This window comes from Cherax quadricarinatus, chromosome 71 (assembly GCF_038502225.1).
Source record: "Cherax quadricarinatus isolate ZL_2023a chromosome 71, ASM3850222v1, whole genome shotgun sequence".
In the NCBI taxonomy this organism is placed as follows: Eukaryota; Metazoa; Arthropoda; class Malacostraca; order Decapoda; family Parastacidae; genus Cherax; species Cherax quadricarinatus.
Genome location: NC_091362.1, coordinates 18,247,077 through 18,270,281, shown reverse-complemented (window position 1 = coordinate 18,270,281; position 23,205 = coordinate 18,247,077). Strand labels below are relative to the sequence as shown.

The following is a 23,205-nucleotide window of genomic DNA, read 5'->3' as shown; positions in this document are numbered from 1 at the left end:
ATGAATAAACATTAATTTTCTTGAGTTAACTACTTTTTACCAATTGTATGCTTTACAAGTAAAAAATAACTTTGCCACCTATATGTGTGCTCGATAAAATTACTAAATCTGATTTTACTGAACATACATACTTCTCCATGGGGAAGTGCAACAGAATTCTTCCTCCGTAAGCCATGCGTGTCGTAAGAGGCTACTAAAATGCCGAGAGCAAGGGGCTAGTAACCCCTTCTCCTATATATATTACTAAATTTTAAAGGAGAAACTTTCGTTTTTCCTTTTGGGCCACCCCACCTTGGTGGGATACGGCTGGTACGTTGAAAGATTTATTTACTATACTAACTATAATGTTAAATTTTTAGAACATTACCAATTGAAATAACACAAATTTTTGACAAATTATGATCAAATTGGCAATATGCAATCTGACTGCTATATGAAACTATTGTACATTTTTTAGATTCAGACAAAATCAAAGGGCAAGTTTACATAAAAAAAACTAGTATTATGTTCTGTTATGTTTTACTGCATTCTTAGTACAAATAATAAGTTCATCTTAATATAACCTCTAAAATGAGGTCGTACATATAATTTTCACAAATTATAAACTGTATTTTCCTAGTTAATTCATCCTTCAGCTGTACCATCTCGCATGTTTCTCTTGCCATCCAAAAATCACAGACATAATTAAAACTAGGAATAGAATGAGAGGGACTCATGAGAAATGGTGCAGGATACAATGAAGTAACCTTTACAATTCATAATAGCACACGTGTGAAAATTTAATCCTAAGTAACAACCGCTTGATTCTTGAAATTACTCAAGTTTATTCCAAACAATTGTTTAATACTTGAGATTAATACTCAAGCAAGTCTAGACACAACAGTTCTATTCTAGCAGAGGCCTTGAAAACTATGCATTCAAATTTTACATAAAACAGAAGTCATCAAAGACAATTAAATAGGGAGATGGTAATGAGATCTTGGGGAAAACATAAAATGGGGAATATCCATACCTCAACATGAAAGGTATTTAAACCCCCTTTAAAAAGCTATTAGAAATTAAATTCTTATCAGAAAGCCTCTGACCCCCCTCACAAAATTACACAGTATTAATGAAAATGATTATCAACATCAGTAACTTAAAACTGCAAGATTGTACTTTAAAATTCCATTCCCAAAGTGCAATGACCAACCACAATTGCACTACAACCTGTCTGAATAATATGCAGATATAAAATTAAATACTATTGCTACAAACCCCCTTGACAATTCATAAAATGCACAGCATTATCATTCAATGATTATGTATGTATGCATACATGCATGTTTTTGTTTATACACTGTGTATACACACATTATATAAACCTATGCACACACATTTATATACACACAAAACATCCTTTCCATTCCTTTGCACTATTGCAAGCTCTTGCAAAAAATGTTAGCTGCAACATGAAAGGCCTTGAGCTATCATTCAACTTCCCCCTGTGGTTGTTTTACATCTGTTATTGCTTAGTTTGCAATTACTGTATGTGTGTATATATGAACAGATAATATACATACACACAAGAATAATACTGTATAAACCATACAGTATACATAGTGGCTTAACATTCATAAAGTAGCAATGTTAGCTTAAAAAAAAAAGTACTAGACCAAACTAAAGAACTAATAAAACCTTATGATGATTCTAGAACTTGCTGCCCGAGAAGTTATGCACTTTAATTTTTTTAAAAAATTTGTAACAATTTATCTAGGTTCACCATAGTTATTAATGAGTTTCAGTTAGTAGCTAATTTATTTCTGCATTTAAAACACTCATAACATCAAACTTCTCTTGCTTCTGGTCGTTATACTGCTTACTTCAACCCAAAGTTTTTTGTGATCTGAAAAATTATATCAGACATTATAACTAACCGTAATAACTATTTGCTAATATGTTACTTTTCATATTATACTCATAAATGCTATTTTTTTTTTTAACCTCAATGGCCATTTCCTGCAAAGGCAGGGTAACCCAAAGAAACATTCACTACCATTCTATTAATAATGCTTTCTCCAGAACTGTGCTAACATGCCAGTTCAAGTGTCCTGCAACTGCAACATCCCCCACCCCTTTCAGTGTGCAGGCCCTGCCCTTCCCACCTCCAGGGATAAAGTTCAGCTAACTGGTTTCCTTTGAACAACAACAGCATTTCAAATCCTTGAAACCTATCTCCGCTTCTAATTTCCCTTTTCTCCCAAACACACAACCATTTACTTTTGCAACCCCCATCAATACATATTACATAATCATGGTCACATCATGCATCCCAGCCTTAAGGCCTATTTTACTGAAAAATGGCTCCCTCCTCACCTACATACCCTAACTTGAGCCTCACTCTCCTAAAAACTATTACCTTTAATTACTCACTATTCCAATGATTAGCAACATCTCTCACATCATAATTATATTTCTTATAAATCTGTAAACCTTACCTGTTCATACACAGTCCATGCCATGGCTGCCATAAGAGTACGTCTGAGCATGCGAGGGACCAGCCCTTTGAAGTATCCCTGTGGACCATACTTCCGGTTGACGTACCAGACAGCCTGATAGAAAGAGGTGAACTTGTGTGGGTAAAGCTGCATCTTTGTCTTAACAACATCAAAGGGCTGGGTAACAGTTGATGCCATGATGCCAGCCAGCACTCCACATGTGAAGTGAACTGGGGGAGCCATGTTGCCTTCCATGTATCCTGAAGAGTGAAAATTATTTTTAGACTTTTTTAACTAAAAAGTCTCATGCCAAAGCAGGTCGACATATTACATTCATTTGTCTGTAGCATTTAATTAAAACTATCAATAATGGAACACGAACCCTCATGCCTGCATACTTACGCTGTGGCACTTGCTTCTTTGTTTGTGTATAAAACATGAGATAAAGCCCAGAAAATGGTGCATCACGGAGGAGCGTGGGAACCAGACCACAAGTGAGACCTCTGGCACCCTCTTTCTTGTAGATTGAACACACAGCCTCTCGCATACTACCATAACTGTATACGTCACTCTGAAATAGGAAAAGTAAGATAAAAGTTCTTTACCTCTATCACAAAATACAAACTGATTGAAAAATTTAAATGGCAATTTAAGAATTGTACATTTTAAATGATCTAAAGAAAATCATATGCCTAATCATTAGTTTCTGAATTACCATTTAAACAAAATACTGCAAGGCTAAATACTGGACAAGTATTCATATACAATTAATATCATCTACACTGCTTAAAGCCACAAGATATCTCATTACCCAATGTAACAAAAATAATGAAAAACTGAAAACTAGGAGAAGTTTGAAATTAACCCTTAAACTGTCCAAACGTAGATCTACGTTTTTTCAACACTTGAAAGTACAGTGGGCCCCCGCCTAACGTTGGCATCACATAACGTTAAATCCGCATAGCGATACATTTTATCGCTAAAATTTTGCCTCCCATAGCGCAAAAAAACTCGCTCAGCGCTATTCGTCCGAGACGCGTCTATGTGCGGCCTGAGCCAGCCTCACATGTTCCGCCAGTGGCATTGTTTACAAGCCAGCCTCCGTGGTAACATCCAAGCATACAATCAGAACATTTTGTATTACTACAGCGTTTTTGGTGATTTCATCTGCAAAATAAGTGACCATGGGCCCCAAGAAAGCTTCTAGTGCCAACCCTACAGGAATAAGGGTGAGAATTACTATGGAGATGAAGAAAGATCATTGCTAAGTATGAAAGTGGAGTACGTGTCTCCGAGCTGGCCAGGTTGTATAGTAAACCCCAATCAACCATCGCTACTATTGTGTCCAAGAAAACGGCAATCAAGGAAGCTGTTCTTGCCAAAGGTGCAACTTTTTTTCAAAACAGAGATTGCAAGTGATAGATGATGTTGAGAGACTGTTATTGGTGTGGATAAACTAAAAACAGATAGCAGGAGATAGCATCTCTCAAGTGATCATAAGTGAAAAGGCTAGGAAGTTGCATCAGGATTTAATTAGAAAAAATGCCTGCAACTAGTGATGATGCGAGTGAATTTAAGGCCAGCAAAGGTTGGTTTGAGAGATTTAAGAAGTGTAGTGGCATACATAGTGTGATAAGGCATGGTGAGGCTGCCAGTTCGGACCACAAAGCTGAAAAATTTTTTTCTTTTTTTTTATTATCACACTGGCCGTTTCCCACCAAGACAGGGTGGCCCGAAAAAGAAAAACTTTCACCATCATTCACTCCATTACTGTCTTGCCAGAAGGGTGCTTTACACTACAGTTTTTAAACTGCAACATTAACACCCCTCCTTCAGAGTGCAGGCACTGTACTTCCCATCTCCAGGACTCAAGTCCGGCCTGCCGGTTTCCCTGGATCCCTTCATAAATGTTACTTTGCTCACACTCCAACAGCACGTCAAGTATTAAAAACCATTTGTCTCCATTCACTCCTATCAAACACGCTCACGCATGCCTGCTGGAAGTCCAAGCCCCTTGCACACAAAACCTCCTTTACCCCCTCCCTCCAACCTTTCCTAGGCCGACCCCTACCCCGCCTTCCTTCCACTACAGACTGATACACTCTTGAAGTCATTCTGTTTCGCTCCATTCTCTCTACATGTCCGAACCACCTCAACAACCCTTCCTCAGCCCTCTGGACAACAGTTTTGGTAATCCCGCACCTCCTCCTAACTTCCAAACTACGAATTCTTTGCATTATATTCACACCACACATTGCCCTCAGACATGACATCTCCACTGCCTCCAGCCTTCTCCTCGCTGCAACATTCATCACCCACGCTTCACTCCCATATAAGAGCGTTGGTAAAACTATACTCTCATACATTCCCCTCTTTGCCTCCAAGGACAAAGTTCTTTGTCTCCACAGACTCCTAAGTGCACCACTCACTCTTTTCCCCTCATCAATTCTATGATTCACCTCATCTTTCATAGACCCATCCGCTGACACGTCCACTCCCAAATATCTGAATACATTCACCTCCTCCATACTCTCTCCCTCCAATCTGATATTCAATCTTTCATCACCTAATCTTTTTATCCTCATAACCTTACTCTTTCCTGTATTCACCTTTAATTTTCTTCTTTTGCACACCCTACCAAATTCATCCACCAATCTCTGCAACTTCTCTTCAGAATCTCCCAAGAGCACAGTGTCATCAGCAAAGAGCAGCTGTGACAACTCCCACTTTGTGTGCGATTCTTTATCTTTTAACTCCACGCCTCTTGCCAAGACCCTCGCATTTACTTCTCTTACAACCCCATCTATAAATAGTATATTAAACAACCACGGTGACATCACACATCCTTGTCTAAGGCCTACTTTTACTGGGAAAAAATTTCCCTCTTTCCTACATACTCTAACTTGAGCCTCACTATCCTCGTAAAAACTCTTCACTGCTTTCAGTAACCTACCTTCTACACCATACACTTGCAACATCTGCCACATTGCTCCCCTATCCACCCTGTCATACGCCTTTTCCAAATCCATAAATGCCACAAAGACCTCTTTAGCCTTATCTAAATACTGTTCACTTACATGTTTCACTGTAAACACCTGGTCCACACACCCCCTACCTTTCCTAAAGCCTCCTTGTTCATCTGCTATCCTATTCTGAAATATATGTGCAGGAATTCAAGGAGTACATAGACAGTGAAGGACTGAAACCTGAACAAGTGTTTAATTGTTACAAAACAGGCCTGTTTTGGAAGAAAATGCCAAGCAGGACCTACATTACTCAGGAGGAAAAGGCACTCCTAGGACATAAGCCTATGAAAGACAGGCTTACTCTGTTAATGTGTGCCAATGCTAGTGGTGATTGCAAAGTGAAGCCTTTATTAGTGTATCACTCAAACTCCCAGAGCATTCAGGCAAAAGAATATCCTCAAGGCTAATTTGTGTGTGCTGTGGAGTGCAAACAGTAAGGCATGGGTCACTATGGAGTTTTTGCTATGACTGGTTACACCCAGCATTTGCGCCCCCCCCCCCCCCCACTGTGAAAAATTACCTAATTGAAAATAAATTAGACCTTAAGTGCCTCCTGGTGTTAGACAATGCCCCTGGTCATCCTACAGACTTGGCAGTGACTTTGTGGGGACATGAGCTTCATTAAGGTGAAGTTTTTGCCTCCTAATACCACTCCTCTCCTGCAGCCCATGGACCAGCAGGTCATTTCAAACTTCAAAAAACTGTACACAAAAGCTCTGTTTGAAAGGTGCTTTGTAGTGACCTCAGAGATTCAATTGACTAAGAGAGTTTTGGAGAGATCACTTTAATATCCTCAATTGAGTAAACATTATAGGTAAGGCTTGGGAGGGAGTGACTAAGAGGACATTGAACTCTGCTTGGAAGAAACTGGCCAGAATGTGTAGACAAAAGGGATTTTGAAGGATTTGAGGTTAACCCTGAGAGGCATATGCCAGTTCAGGAATCAAATGTGGCATTGGGGAAGTCCTTGGGGTTGGAGGTTAGTGGGATGTGGACGAGTTGGTGGAGGAGGACAATGAAGAACTAACCACTGATGAGCCGCTAGATCAACTTCAACAGCAAGAGGCCACACCCGAGAAAACTGCTTCGGAGGAGGGGAGAGAGAAATTGAAGAAGTTGCCTACTTCAAAGATTAAGGAAATCTGTGCAAAGTGGCTTGAAGTGCAAACCTTTATGGATGAAAATCACCCTCAGACAGCTGTTGAAAGCCATGTTGGCAACCTGTACACTGACAGTGTTGTGAACCATACTTTAGGAAAGTCAAAAGAACGAGAGGTACAGACCTCTATGGACAGATATGTTGTGCGACAGAAGTCCAGTGACTCTGAAGCTGGTCTTAGCGGCATTAAAAGAAGAAGGGAAGTAACCCCGGAAAAGTACTTGACACCTCAAGTCCTAATGGAAGGGGATTCCCCTTCTAAACACTAAAGACCATCAACACTCCCCTCCTCCCATCCCATCAATCATCACCAGATCTTCAATAAAGGTAAGTGTCATGTAACTGTGCATGTCTTCTTCAGTTTGTGTGTATTAAAATTAATATTTCATGTGGTAAAAATTTTTTTTTGTTCATACTCTGTGGTGTCAGGAACGGATTAATTTGATTTCCATTATTTCTTATGGGGAAAATTCATTCGCCTAACGATAATTTCGTCTAACATTGAGCTCTCAGGAGTGGATTAATAGCATTATGTGAGGGTCCACTGTATATGTAAAACAAGTAGATTTTTTTTTTTTTTTTTACATTTGAAAACGTGTAAAAAAAACTTTGATCTACCTCCTTTTTGTTATATTTGAAAATATGTAAAAAATATGTAATCTACTTTTGGAGCACTACGCATGTGAACGTAGATCTGCTTGGACAGTTTAAGGGTTAAATATAATTTTCATACCTCATATCTGGTCTTGATGACTGTGATGGGGATCATAGTGACACCTGTGATCGTACGAGCCACTGCCCCAAGCATAATAGCTTCCAAAGGCCCTGGATGACCCTCACAATAAGTAGACTTCAGCCAATGCAGAGATGAAAAATACAGGCCCACCCCTGGCACACATCGGAAGATGCTCTGAAATTTACCGTAATTTGTAAAACCTTGTAACTGCCAAGTAATAAATGCTTGCTTGTACTATATAGTGTCTTATAATTGCACTTTAAGTTACTCATTCTGTAATGATTTTTTATTACGATGATCAAGACCTACAGATAACATTTGTACGTACTTACATATTTAATACACATTTAATATAGGATAACATATACTGTACAAGTCACTGACTTTTTTGGGTTATCCCAGGTTCTCTACACATATGCTGCTATGTATGATAATCTATGTAACTGTAACTGTGTATGCTTGAAGAAACTAACTGAATAATAATAATAATAATAAGTTTATTAAGACATGATACATATTTGTACAAGGAATTATAGTAGTTGGGTGTACATGCCAAAAGCCCCTATGCAGAGCATTATGGATAGGCTTACTTAAACATTGAAACTTATTCCCATCGTGTAACAAATTATTCCCTCTAGCTGTTACCAACCCAAGGAATGGGCTCTTATGCAACTTGAAATTATATACCAATACAAGTTTAAAATACTTACAGGAGTCATACCCTTCCATAATCCAAATAGGCGTTCATTGCGTACCACTTTACCCACTGTTGCTAACATGCCAGCAGAACCATCAGATCTGCAAGAGCAAAATTTTGAATAAGTATCAAAAACTTTCAATTCCATCAGAAGTTTTCTAGCTTTAAATATCTAGTGTTAAATCAGTAAAGTCTTAGAAATGTCACTTTAAATCATATCTATGTAGTACAGTCCTGCAACAAAACTTAGGGTAACTACAGAGTATAAGAAACAGTGGTTAAAGGATATTCAGTACTCAACCGAGTTCACAATTGCGTTAGTAGGAATGTAGCTAGTGAATGTAAAATATGCAACATTCTAAACTTAACAATAACACGCCTGGAAAATCCTAGAGGGACTAGTACCGAACTTGCACAAGAAAATCACTCACAACGAAAGCAAAGACTCGGCAGACGATGCAACATCCCCCCAATGAAAAGCAGGGGTGTCACTAGCACGTTAAGAGACAATACAGTAGGTGTCAGGGGCCCAAGACTGTTCAACTGCCTCCCAGCATACATAAGGGGGATTACCAATAGACCCCTGGCTGTCTTCAAGCAGGCACTGGACAAGCACCTAAAGTCGGTACCTGACCAGCTAGGCTGTGGCTCGTACGTTGGATTGCGTGCAGCCAGCAATAACAGCCTGGTTGATCAGGCTCTGATCCACCAGGAGGCCTGGTCACAGACCGGGCCACGGGGGCGTTGACCCCCGGAACTCTCTCCAGGTAAACGCCAGGTAAACATGTGAACCAAGTGCAACAGTGCACTAATCAATGAGTGATTGCATTGTTTCTAACTCATCATATTTTTTGCACATGTCTAAGGCCCTCTGATGTACATGATCAATGCATTACTGTTGGTCTAAAATATATTTGCAAATGAGAGAGAACCAACAGAGAAACCCTGCGCATGGGCTGGGGTTGGAGAGGGCACGCCTGGGCGTGCATAGGCGGTTGCGTGGGTATAGGCCTAATGTGGGTGTCCGAGTAAACCACGGAACCAGGAAATTGGCAGTGCCGTCGGCCGAAACGTGATTAGTGGTCTCACTTAAGATAAGATTTCGTTCGGATTTTTAACCCCGGAGGGTTAGCCACCCAGGATAACCCAAGAAAGTCAGTGCGTCATCGAGGACTGTCTAACTTATTTCCATTGGGGTCCTTAATCTTGTCCCCCAGGATGCGACCCACACCAGTCGACTAACACCCAGGTACCTATTTGCTGCTAGGTGAACAGGACAACAGGTGTAAGGAAACGTGTCGAAATGTTCCCACCCGCCGGGAATCGAACCCGGGCCCTCCGTGTGTGAAGCGGGAGCTTTAGCCACCAGGCCACCGGGCCACCACCATAATAGGGTGTGACAACGGAAAATCATGAGTTTGTTCATTATGCACCCCACACCCATCCTGTAGGCGGTAGTCAAAAGATTACAGAGGTACATAATGGGTCCGTGGACTGGACTCCAAAGTTTTGATAGCTGAGCAAGTTACAGAGGGAGGTAATGAACTCAATTACAAAGGTAACGAACTCACAATTTACAAAAGTAATGAACTCCAGGTAGGTCTGGTCACAATCACAAGTTACAAAGGTATTTACAGATTACAGAGGTATGCAATAGGTCCAGGGACTGGGTCCCCAAAGTTTTGATAGCTGAACTAGGTACAAAGGTAATGGAAAACCATTAGTGACGCGACGACGCCATGACGAGTTCATGTGGGAAAGTACCAGTCATTCAATCACTCATCGGACTCAGATCTTAATGGATCAACTTCTAATGAGTGTAAATTAATGAGACATCAAGTCGCCTTGTGAACTGAGGAAGAAGTAATGATAATAACTTAGTTTAAGGGAATGTGTGAAGTGATACGAGTCGCCAGTCTCCGAGTGTGTATACGTTAAACGCGCGGCCCTGTTCTGAGGACCACGGAGTTCTACGGAGTCTCGTCTCCTAAATCGGAACAACCCAAGTGATATAATCCTGCTGGAAGATGAATCTCATCAATCTGGCAGGACATCTAAATCTGAGGAGGAAATAAATTAAGACGAATGCTGCCTCCTCCCCCCACAGTTAAGTAAACCTCCTTATTATTATATCACTCATAACTGGCCAGTTAGGTACGTTATAATATGACAGGTATTGTGGGTGCTACAACGATCTCCAGTAACCAACAATGAAATTGGGCAAGTGGTGGTCTTATGTTAACATGTGTAACCCTTTCCCCCATCCCAATCTAATCGGTCCAATTTATACATACAGTCCACAACTAATAGTAACGCCGTACCTATTGGCACTATCCACCCTTAAGCTATAATTACACTGGTCTAGGATAGAAGTGTTTAGGATGTGTGAGGTCGAAGGAGCCACTTGGAGCGACCAGAGTGGCTAAGTTTTCTCTCACGTCTACACGGGGTAACTACTGTAAACATAGGGTTGTCACTTCCCAATGAGATTATCTATATGAATGCAATGACGAGATTCATACAGGTAACCTTAAAAATTCCCACATCATCTATATCAGTCTGGAGAAAACTATGGTAGGTCACATTTGCTCCTGAAAAAAATACAAATGAGACGTTCTCTAGGCACCATGATGGTAATGGTGGAGCTGTAGGAAGAATGAATGGGAGAGTGCTGGTGCCAGAGGACGAAGTTGATATCCTTGGGGTGAAATTCAATTCCAAATTGGCTATGAAGAACCGCATTGTAAATCTTGAAAACAAATCAGCCAGAAAACTGCGACTTCTTGACAGCATAGAGAGCACAGCAAGACTACTCGTCTTTTGCCTGAACCCAGCCAGGATAGATCTGTCATTTCAACAGAGCCTTCAACACAGAAGGGATGTGGGCTACCTCACTGTTATATACAAGGCCAATTTTGTCAAAGTACCACATTTGGCTCCACTTCGAGGACAGTGAGAAGTGAGCGTCTACACATGACAGGCAGTAAACAGCAACTACATTCTGCTGTACCTTTCTCCAGACATCACTTCATCCGAGATCACATATTCCTAGGATGACTCGTGCCTGGAACATGTTCGTACAGCATAATAACATCAAAGATATAAAGTCAGTTGACCAAGTGAAATCGCTGGCTCACAGGTGGCTCCAACTTCACCCTGTTCCCTATTTGTATGCGTCATAGCAATTACAAGGCTTTTAAACGCGCTGATATAAGTAACAGCTCTTAGCTTGTAAATAAAGTTAGGAACGTTAACGTAACCTTGTAAAACCGTGTAAAAAAGTTAAGAGAAAGAAAAAGAAAAATGAAGAGAAAAAGAGAAACTCCTAAAGTAACCCTGTAAAACCAGTGTAAAAAAATAAAGTTGCCCGGGTTTTATACAGAAGTGTGAAACCTGGACAAGATTGGTTTGGTTAAGTGGGTTAGAGTCTATCAACTACACAAGGGTCCTCAACGTCCCATATAACCTGTACCATACCAGTCTAGAATACTTTAATCCCTAAAATAAGTTTAGAGTAAACCCTCAGCATATATATATATATATATATATATATATATATATATATATATATATATATATATATATATATATATATATATATATATATATATATATATATATATATATATATATATATATATATATATATATATATATATATATATATATATACATACACACAGTGTTTAATCGACATGTGCCTAGGACAAAACGTTAATGGTGGGTTTGAAGGGACTTGAGCTAGAGTTCACCACAGCCACACTTGTATATAGAAATATACCTACTTGGGTGAATCTTATTACAGCTAACTGGCCAAGTTAACACACATACATATATATATACATATATAGAATACACTTAAGTACATACACACTTCAACACGGAAAATCAACTGAAGTGTATCTGAAATCGAAATATACAGTCTTACCAGTTTCATTACTATTATTACAAACTATAATCATAGGCGCTAAACTCTTAAGGGTCATACAGTACTGCACCTTTCATATTTCTGTCCATATTCTGTTCCTCACTTTGCATCGCTCTGTTTAATCGAGACTTCTATTCATAGACATTCTAAAATTCAAGCTTAAGCCTGCCAGTTACACCCCTAGTTACAAGGTGGACTGATACCCCCACAACCTTCATTTACTCCAGGTCAGCCACACATTCCATTATAACAAATACGGGTAGAGTGGAGTGGAGGTAGCAACGGCTGGTCTATGAGCCCTCCCAAACAGCTATCTCCGGGGAGGAACATCCACCGCTGTCAAATTTGGTGACTACAACTTGCCTGCTTTATAACTTATTGTGTAGGTCTTGCTTTAGAATCCCCGTAAATGCCAGCCGATGCTATACTGTACTTCAAAAAAGTATCAGAAAAATATATTAACTGAAGTTTGCGTATATGTGCGGCGATGGCGCAGGGCTGGAGCGAGGGTAGAACTGGGACCCTGTGCGAGGTCAGCCAGCCAGTCAGCCCCCCCCCCCCCCCCACACACACACAAGCGCGCACACACCAACCCTCCTCCCCCACCCTCTCTCTCAACTTTGTGGGCGGACTCTCCTAGTTATCTTACAAGGGTAAATTCATTGCTCGTGGATTATATGTAGTGTATATATTACGAATGTATATGTCCATGTGCGCGTGCTTCTGTCATTCTTTTACCAGATAAATATACAAATACTCAAAATGGCAAAATTTAGTCTAATAAAATGGCGGTCATCTAAAATGAAATTAAGCGAGTGGAAACTACGTTAAAGAAAATACTAAAAACAAAGCTGTTCTTTCGGCATTAAAGGGAAGTGGCTATAGTGCCAGGGAAGGGCTCCTAATCTAAATTACTAATTATTCCCTTTCATTCCTTAGGCGCCATATGACGCCTACATAGGCTTAGCTCTTCCCCTGATTAAAAATAAAATGAACTATAATGGGCATTCGCCCTTATCTGAAACCTTACAGGTATGGAAGAACAAACGGTCTGGAAGCCCAGCATCATTCTGGGATCAATTAGAAAGCGGGAAAACATGCTTCAGAATTAGGGATTAATCATCCAGTAACGAAGAACAAAGTGATTTATGGTTGAAGCTATTTAAGCATGGACACTTCAAACGATATGCTGATAAAGATACAGATGCCCAGTAACGTCGCTGGATATACCGTGTCTAGCCTATACATCAAGTAAGCTCCCCGATTTCACACAAGGTGGCCCCGTAGCTGACCCTCCCGGTACACCTTAATACCAGAGGGTATACACCTAGCGTTGTGTAGCTCTATACATACAATGACTACTTTCATCCATATTTAATGGATTAAAGTATCCTTTATGTTAGTGCCTAGTGGCACTAGTGGGAACCTAGCCGGGGTAGCAAGTAGAGTTAGTAGACGCTTACAAATGAACGGGCCGTCTGCTGACAAGGAGACACCACAGTAATTTTCTAATAAACCACCACAGCCAGTTTCATTTAGTGTAGATGAAAAACAGGTTTTTAATACAAGGTATTGTTAGCTTTGGTTTTATAATTCAATATAAAAGGTTATACTTTGCACAAATTTGAATTAGTTACTAAATATTTCGATATTATTTGAAGCATATTATAACACTTATTTATTTATTTTTTTAACCATTTAATATTAATGTAGATTCTTATGATGAACATCCAAAACATTTTACAAAATGGATATCCTACAATGGTATTACTAGCAGCTTTGACCCTACTTTTCATATTAATGCTTGTTACATACCTGGAAACCAAAGTGCTAATGTGAAATATAAATATTATACATGTCGTGTCGAATAGGCAAAACTTGCGATTTTGGCTTACACAACAACGCTCTTCTTGCCGAACAAGACAAGCGAAAATTTGTGTATTCAATGATTTCTCAAAAATCATTCTGAACCTAACGAAAAAAAATATATTTCATTGTGATTGTTTATTAAATTATTGTAAACTTAACTAAAATATATTCAGCTGTATTAGACTAAATTAAACTGAGCTTGTTATAATACTGTTAGGCAAGTTTTCCAAGGTTATTTTTCTACAAAATTATTAAATTTTACATTAGCATAAATGTGTGCGTGTATAATATATATATATATATATATATAAATGTGTAATATATATGTGTATATATATATGTGTATATGTATATGTGTATATATATGTTTATATATATGTGTAATATATATATGTAATATATATATGTAATATATGTGTAATATATATGTGTATATATATGTGTAATATATATGTGTATATATATGTGTAATATATATGTGTAATATATATGTGTAATATATATGTGTATATATATGTGTAATATATATATGTGTAATATATATAATATATATACTGTTAGGCAAGTTTTCCAAGGTTATTTTTCTACAAAATTATTAAATTTTACATTAGCATAAATGTGTGCGTGTATAATATATATATATATATATATATATATATATATAAATGTGTAATATATATGTGTATATATATATGTGTATATATATATGTGTATATGTATATGTGTATATATATGTTTATATATATGTGTAATATATATATGTGTATATATATGTAATATATATGTGTATATATATGTGTAATATATATGTGTATATATGTGTAATATATATGTGTAATATATATGTGTATATATATGTGTAATATATATGTGTATATATATGTAATATATATGTGTAATATATATATGTGTAATATATATATATATATATATATATATATATATATATATATATATATATATATATATATATATATATATATATATATATATATATATATATATATATATATATTAGATATATATCTTTAAATGTACAAGAGATATTTTTAGATAGGACAATTTTAAACGAGTTCTTGCTAATTGAAAAATTTTACCTATTCAGCAAGACCACTATACATACAAAGCGAGAAAGGGGAGAATAGTGTAGGAAAATAGAAAGGATGACGAAGATAAAATTAACATGCCGCGAGAGCGTTACCTCTGCTTCAGATTCTTAAATGCATGGAAGAGCACTAGACCCATAAGGGTTATACAGCGCAAAGGAAAATGGGAGACAACCAGATTCTTCCAAGGTGGGAGATCAAATCCAATTAAAAGCCCCTCACCAGTGTCAATGAACCCCTCTTGAGGGGCTTTGGTTTGAGAAAACTGCTGGTTCCCAGAAAATGTAATTCTGTTACTGTAGCTAGGGCTAGAATGAGCAAGGGATTCTGTAATTGCATTTTACTTGGGCTAATAGCTAAAGTTGAGAGAGAAATTAAAAAATACAATTATAGCAACCATATATTTTCTTCACGAGGAGGCGCTAAACCCCTTGGGGCCATATAGCACCTGGGGAGTAAGGTAGTTAGGTCTGAACCTAAGGCAACAAAGCACCTTCAGTGAAGCCTTCACTGTGAAGGGTTAGCATCCATACAGCTTGGCTTCGGAGCGATTATTATTATAACCAAGGGGAAGCGCTAAACCCGTAGGATTATACAGCGCCTGTGGGGGGATGGAAGGTATTTAGGGATAATTCAGGGAACTGGAGCACAGATCCAGTTCCCTAGATCAAGAGCCCATCGTCAGCATCAAGGAACCTTCCTTGAGGGGGGGCTTCGGAGCGAATGTTCAGAGCAAGTAAGGAAGCAACTACAGCCGGACTTGCACTATTGGGCAAATCGTTTGAACTTGGCAAGCTACTTATCTGGTAACCAACTCAACCTACTCAATTCTCCCTCCAAACATCCCCAACCTAAAGTATTTCAAGATTCGTCTACATGCACTATATCACAGCTAATAAATATCAAATGCATAAAATATATCTTTTACCATAATACCACGGAAATTAAATTTCTAGCTACCCATGAAGTAGGCAAGTGTAGTGCATATTAGGTCGCGAAATTCAATTAATTTCAATAATTTTATAAACGTCGAACCAGTAATATAATTCTTAGACATATATGACTTCAAGGTATAATTGCAGCTACCATACCCTTACTCGCATCAAGCCTGATTATCTTTCATTTCCCAGGGGCTGTACGATATCCCTAGGACTCGGCGCTTTCCCATGAATATAACTGTCAGCAGCATGTATACCAGCTTGTTCACTCACTAGTGTACTCTCTATATACGTACCCCATAACCGTTAAACGTTAGTCATCACGTGACTTCTAACGTATAACGGTTATGGGGTACATACATGGGTGTACACTAGTGTACAAACTAGTGTACATGTTGACATAATAACTATACACTAACTTACTTTATCTAGACCTGTCGAATATTTGCTCCAGGAAATTACTACAGATACTCCCTTAATATCATAAAGGAGAAATAGAAAAAAATCGTCAGATTAAAAAAACGAGCATTGCAAGGTTCTGCAAATCAAACCCGTCTCTTTCCCTACTAACATTCTTAAATACACTAATATATTCGCATGCATACACAAAATGCTCACGGTATGGTGATGGTGGTCTGGAGGCGAGTCTTGACCAAATCAAGTGGCTGGAAAAGGATGGTAGAGCAGGTCCCAGAGAACGACCCAGCCACGAAAGACTTCACCAGCGGGGACTGTAGAGCCAAAATAATGTTAATTAAAGAAGAAAGCCAAAATTTATTTATACATACAAACTACATGTATATCCCAAATTAAAAATTAGAATCCTTCCCCCAAAACCAGGCATGTAGAAGGCTACTAAAATGCTTGGGGGCTTATTACTCTTGTAATTAATAACAGGGAATGAACGAGCACTGCGCACATGCGTGTAAAATAAGTGGGCCAAGAATATCACTTCATAAAAAAAAAAAAAAAAAGTCTTAAAGAGGGATCAAACCAATATCGATAATATCCTTGTTACCATCTTTTTATATAGTCACCGCTACAGGGCAATTATCATTATTATTATAATAAAAAAGAAGCGCTAAGCCACAAGGGCTATACAGCTGGGGCAATTATCAACTTTAGCTGTCAGCATAACTTTTTACTCCACGTTTATCTATATTCTAATATAAAATTCATAATGAGCTTTATTTTCTATTTTGCATAAAACAGTTGCATCATTTGTAAATATATTGCACCTGGCAGATAATTTATATAGGTGAAGATCATTGGAAAAGGACTGATCCTAGTCATTAGCTATAGTTATGGGAGCAGGGATATGCTCTCCAGCAGCAGTATGACTAACCAATAATTTCTTTTACCCTTTCGGCACAGTCTTTAGTCTCAAATGAGGCCTCTTGGTTTATCTTTAAATGAGGCTAGGTGCTTCCTTTTTTTTTTTAATAGTCACTGTATAAATGCTAAATATCTCTGCCTTTTTATCTTTATAAGTTACGTACTCAAATACGAGTTGTAATAAACAAGAATATATTTTTTCTCTCTCCGAGAGCTGACAAGCGTTCTGGTTTGTAAAGTTTCCCTATGTATATTAGCTAACTTCTTAAGACAGTAACTGTTTCAAAACTTAACCGAAGTCTGAAACTAAACTTTAACAAAAGCACAAATATCAAGGTCACCTTTAACTACGGCAGTAGACAAGTTTCATAAGCTGGGGTGAGAGAATACCATGACTTGGCTCAGAATGCCTTGTTGCGTAAAGTATGTACCAAGCCATCTAATATTGGAATAATGAAATCATGTAACCTTATAATGCCATAAAAATTCACTGCAGTATTACTAAAAGGTTTGATTATTTATATATGCATGCATAAATTGGTACTGTATATTTGAAGTTGTAAATTCTCTAACATACGAGGATTATTTTTACCCACACAAGTGGCTGTGAACAGTTCTGACGAAGGCATGCCACCTGGAGAGTTGGCATCACATATTAAGGAGGGAACACTAGACCCGTCAGCGTCACACAACACTAGGGAATGGAAGCATTCAGGTTCGATGCAAGGAATGGGAGGGCAAGTCCAATTCCTTGGATCAAAACTCCTCACCGGCGACTTGGAACCTTCCTTGAAGAGTTGGGAGTTGGCAGCTTGCCACAACACATTCTAGACATAAGCTTTCTACTAAACAAACCAACATAATATACTGCGCTTGTTTCCCGTCTATATATAATAGTCAAATTAAGTGGGAAATATAATAAACAGCAGTGTAGTATTTGCAAATAGTAGTACTGAACAGTAAAAATTTCTCTTAAGACACTCGCTATGAGAAACTCAAGATTATCATTACATTCATGCGGAAGCATACAGCACCTTGTGGGAACAGGAGGCAATAGGGTTCGATCCAAGGGGGAGGTCACGTCTAATTCTTTAGATTAGTCACTTGGCATCAAGGAACCTCCCTTGAAGGATGATTAATTCAATAATACTCAATTTGAGAATGTAACGCAATGAAATATGTTATCTGGCATTGACAAGTTAGATCACTTTCTCAATTGTAACCTTAGTGAACTATGAAGGGCCGTTTAAACACCGGACGTTCTAAATATACCAAGCATTCTTTATATTCAAAACCATGTACTATTCGCTTAATATATGCAATTCATTCATAACCTGTAGCGTTATAGAGCCCTGGATAATAGGAGGCAATCGGGTATAACCGGGGAGGACAGGTTCAATTCTTTGGTTCAAAAGCCCCTTACCAGTCAAGAACCCGCCCTTAATAGGTTTGTATTTTATTTTTGTATGAATTAATCCTTCAGTCAGCAACACTTCCAAAAGTATTCCTGACGCCGAGGGTGGACCAATGAGCAGTCGTGCCGAGGCCCGGCCCACGTTCTCCACCAATCACCTGAGGTGGCACCATATTGTTAATGGCTAACTCGAGAGAGTTGGCAAGTATAAGGTACGGTATATTACGTACAGCACAAGATAATGGGAATATATTGCAATTTTAATACTTACACTAGCTATTCTACGAAATAAATAATGGTCTCCGTTTTGCTTTTAATTTTAATATTTATTTTTGTTCAATTTTACGGGTATGCCTTTAACGAGGAAGATATTTAACAAAGCATTTGAACGTGTTGTAATAGTGGCTCTTTCTACAATTGTCAGAAGCTACCTCATATACCTAGCGATTATAAATACATGACAAAAAAATTAAAACTCAATATCTTAAAAAAAAAATAATCTGGGACTCTTTCAGGGCATTCTAAATACGTGTTTTATGTTTAAATGAACATTTAAACCATGCACATGTTGCTTGGGTCTATGAATGAGTGCCAAAAAATCGCAGTACATAACTATGGCCTTTTCCACATATTTTATGATGTAACAGATTTATTACTTTGGAATGTCTTTGGAAAAAGTACTGTACGTCTGATCAGCCAAAAGTAAAAAGTATGTTCGTACTTACAAAGCACTAGAACTACTCAGCGCCTTTAATTTATTTAATATATATATATATATATATATATATATATATATATATATATATATATATATATATATATATATATATATATATATATATATATATATATATATATATATATATATATATATATATATATATTATAATATTATATATATATATATATATATATATATATATATATATATATATATATATATATATATATATATATATATATATATATATATATATATATATATATATATTATTATTTTTAAAGAATAATTTGTAAATGAATAAACAGTAAATCAAGAGTAACTGGGAGTAGAGTTGCTATGAACTGGTTTGAGGCAGCTCGCTGCCATCCCATCCCGTCCCCTCCCCCACCACCCAGGGAGGAGCGGGGAGGGCAGTTCCAACACATCACATATTTAACAGTACAAACTCATGTTACGGGTAAATGTCATAAAAATTAAATTTGAACATACCTAACCCTAATTACTTAAACTGTGTACTGCATGAACAGAAGAAATTAGTTTTAGTAACCAATCTGTCTGGAAACCTTTAGCTGAAAAAAAAATCCGGTAAGCTAAAAGCTTATTTTAGTAATTATGACTGAAAAGAAAAATTCTGAATATATTTACTTAAAAAAATTACATATGAACATCCAGGTAACAGCTATAAAAGGTTTAACCATATACAATGAGATTTTAATCCCTTAATTTTAAGACGGAAATGATAGTGGTCACCCACAAAGAGTTACCACAGGTTACCTGGAGGTTATTCCGGGGATCAACGCCCCCGCGGCCCGGTCCATGACCAGGCCTCCCGATGGATCAGGGCCTGATCAACTAGGCTGTTACTGCTGGCCGCACGCAGTCCAACGTACGAGCCACAGCCCGGCTGATCCGGCACTGACTTTAGGTATCTGTCCAGCTCTCTCTTGAAGGCAGCCAGGGGTTTATTGGCAATTCCCCTAATGCTTGATGGGAGGCTGTTGAACAGTTTTGGGCCCCGGACACTTATGGTGTTTTCTCTTAGTGTACCAATGGCGCCCCTACTTTTTATTGGCGGCATTTTGCATCGCCTGCCCAGTCTTTTACTTTCGTAGGGAGTGATTTCTGTGTGCAGATTTGGGACCATTCCTTCCAAGATTTTCCAAGTGTAGATTATGATATATCTCTCCCTCCTGCGTTCCAACGAGTACAAGTCAAGTGCTTCCAAGCGTTCCCAGTAGTTAAGGTGCTTGACAGAACTTATACGTGCAGTAAAGGATCTCTGTACACTCTCTAGATCTGCGATTTCACCTGCTTTCAATGGAGATGTTAATGTACAGCAGTATTCCAGCCTAGAGAGAACAAGTGATTTGAAAAGGATCATGGGCTTGGCATCTCTCGTTTTGAAAGTTCTCATTATCCATCCTATCATTTTCTTTGCACGTGCGATCGTGGCACTGTTGTGATCCTTGAAAGTGAGATCCTCAGACATTACTACTCCCAGGTCCCTTACATTATTTTTCCGCTCTATTGTATGGCCGGAGTCAGTAGTATACTCTGTTCTAGTTATTATCTCCTCCAGTTTTCCATAACGGTGTCTATAGTATAACACTAAAGTGGGTTAGACTATAGCTTCTTGGGGAATGGGAAGTATTTAGGCTTGATTCAAGGAATTGGAGCAGTGGCTCAAAGAACCTCCCTGGAGGAGTGCAGGTGCACCCCTCACCATCCCTTTGGGAACTCGGTTTTAGGAAGGGGATGGGGAGGTAAACCCAGCAAGATTTAAATAAATCTTGTAGTGCGATACTCTGTAGTATGGCGATCGATAATATTAGGAAAGCGGTGCACTGTCAGATCAGGAACAGTTGTCCCGTCAATTGGATGGGTGGGCGTGTGGCACAGCCTCGACCTAGGGTCCCAGGCGGCCACTCGCAGACTATACGGCAGTCACACACGTGTCTAGTACTAGTATACAGCACAAAGCCACACGGGTGACAAGTAAAATCAAGTGCGAGGAATACAAAAAATTATTCCTGCTGAGGAAATGAAAAAAAAATTGTAACTGGCTATGACACTGCTACAATGAGCATTATGGTGAACTTTACATACCTTAATGGGAGAAGAGATCATTGTGAAAATGTCTTTGCTGTTCAGATGTGGGGAAGGAATACCGTAAAGAGGATACATGCTACTGTATATAAACATGGGATAGTAGATTAGTAGATGTTTACTGAGCAACCGAGTAGTTTTGGTACTGTTCAAAACTAAATTTTCATTTTAAAGGGAAACATTTTAATTAACTTGAGCATTATGAACCTTATAGAAATTGCCAGGTTGTCAGACTTAATATCTGAACAAAGGAATTCTTCACTTGTCAGTAAATTCACTTTACGTGATTAGAAAAAAAAAGCTTTTGAATTACAAGAAATATTTAATGGAATTAAGCCTTCTGTTTAAAACTGCAAACACGTTCAGTATCACTTTACTTACGTATATACCTGCACCTACGTTTAAGATACTATAATCATTAACAATTGAAATGAACTATTATCAAAAAGAAGCGCTAAACCTACCAGGGTCATATAGCGCTGCAAATAAACTAACAGCCTTTGTTGCGTCTACCAAGCTAGTGAATGACAGGTACTCGGTTCGATTTAAGGTTCAGTTCCTTGGATTCAGAGCACCAGCATCAAGGTAGCTCTTCATGGGTATAGAAACTGATAATATTTATAGTATCATGCTTGGTATTATAATAAAAAAGAAGCTTAGCGCTTCTTTTTGATAATAATAATAATACCAAGCATGATACTATAAATATTATCAGTTTCTATACCCATGAAGAGCTACCTTGATGCTGGTGCTCTGAATCCAAGGAACTGAACCTTAAATCGAACTGAGTACCTGTCATTCACTAGGACGCCAAAAAAGTTAGCCATGATTTTTAAAGTACCCTTGTCAATAAGATTAACATTTCACCATTAATATTACTTACCATGGTTATAGCGTCCAGGCGTGCCATCTTTTCAGTTTTTACAATTAATACACGCTCTTGTTCCTTCTTTGGGGTTTCACCTGGCATTAGATACGCCTTCCCTTGGAGATTCTTATTTCCAGGGGCCACTATGTCCCTCCAATAACTGGGCTATATCACAATATTTTATACACAAACTCAGAGCAACGACACTGCAATGTCTCACCTATCCTGCGTATCGGAATAGTCTGAGTAATAAATCTCGTTTACGCGAACAGAGATTTGTACATTTTCAGATATTGTAGAAACCACCATGGTAAACCATTAATAAGACCACTGAACTGATCTATTTTGAGGGTCGATGGTAGCGTCACCAGAGCACAGGGTGAAGGACTCGGACAGACTTCTTATGTATGTTGCTGCGTCGGTGGCTGGTGGGAGAGTGAGCGTCACTACTCACTCCACGATATATTATACTTGGTGGCGACTGACAACTCTCTCCTCCACGATGCAGAATACCTGCAGAAATACCACTTGGTCACAAATTGAGCAACAATGGTGGTTAATTGAGTATCTTAAGAGTTTACAGGATACTTTAAATTGCGTTTAGACCTTCAAATATTAAGGTTAAGTTAACTTACAGTACGTATTACAAACAAACCTGGAGGTCTCGCACGCGCGCTCTCCTCACTCCAACATTTATGGTTTCACCACAAAAAACGGGAACAAACATGGCTGATGACGCAACACATAAGCACAATTGCAATAAAAATAAGAACTTTGTCATCTGGATTTGTGTAAATAGAAGATCATCACCAAGCAGAACGC

At 38.2% G+C, this 23,205-nt stretch overlaps 1 protein-coding gene across 1 annotated transcript; it reads right to left on the bottom strand.

Annotated features, from left to right (window-relative positions):
- Positions 1-502: 502 nt before the first annotated feature.
- LOC128688600 (mitochondrial glycine transporter) lies at positions 503-22,853 on the bottom strand. Its single transcript, XM_053776491.2, has 7 exons — positions 22,399-22,853; positions 16,555-16,667; positions 8,109-8,196; positions 7,396-7,572; positions 2,880-3,048; positions 2,478-2,737; positions 503-1,885 (listed from the first exon to the last, which is right to left on the bottom strand). The coding sequence occupies exons 1-7, from the start codon at positions 22,483-22,485 to the stop codon at positions 1,859-1,861; spliced, it is 921 nt and encodes a 306-aa protein (XP_053632466.1). The 5' UTR covers positions 22,486-22,853; the 3' UTR covers positions 503-1,858.
- Positions 22,854-23,205: the final 352 nt, after the last annotated feature.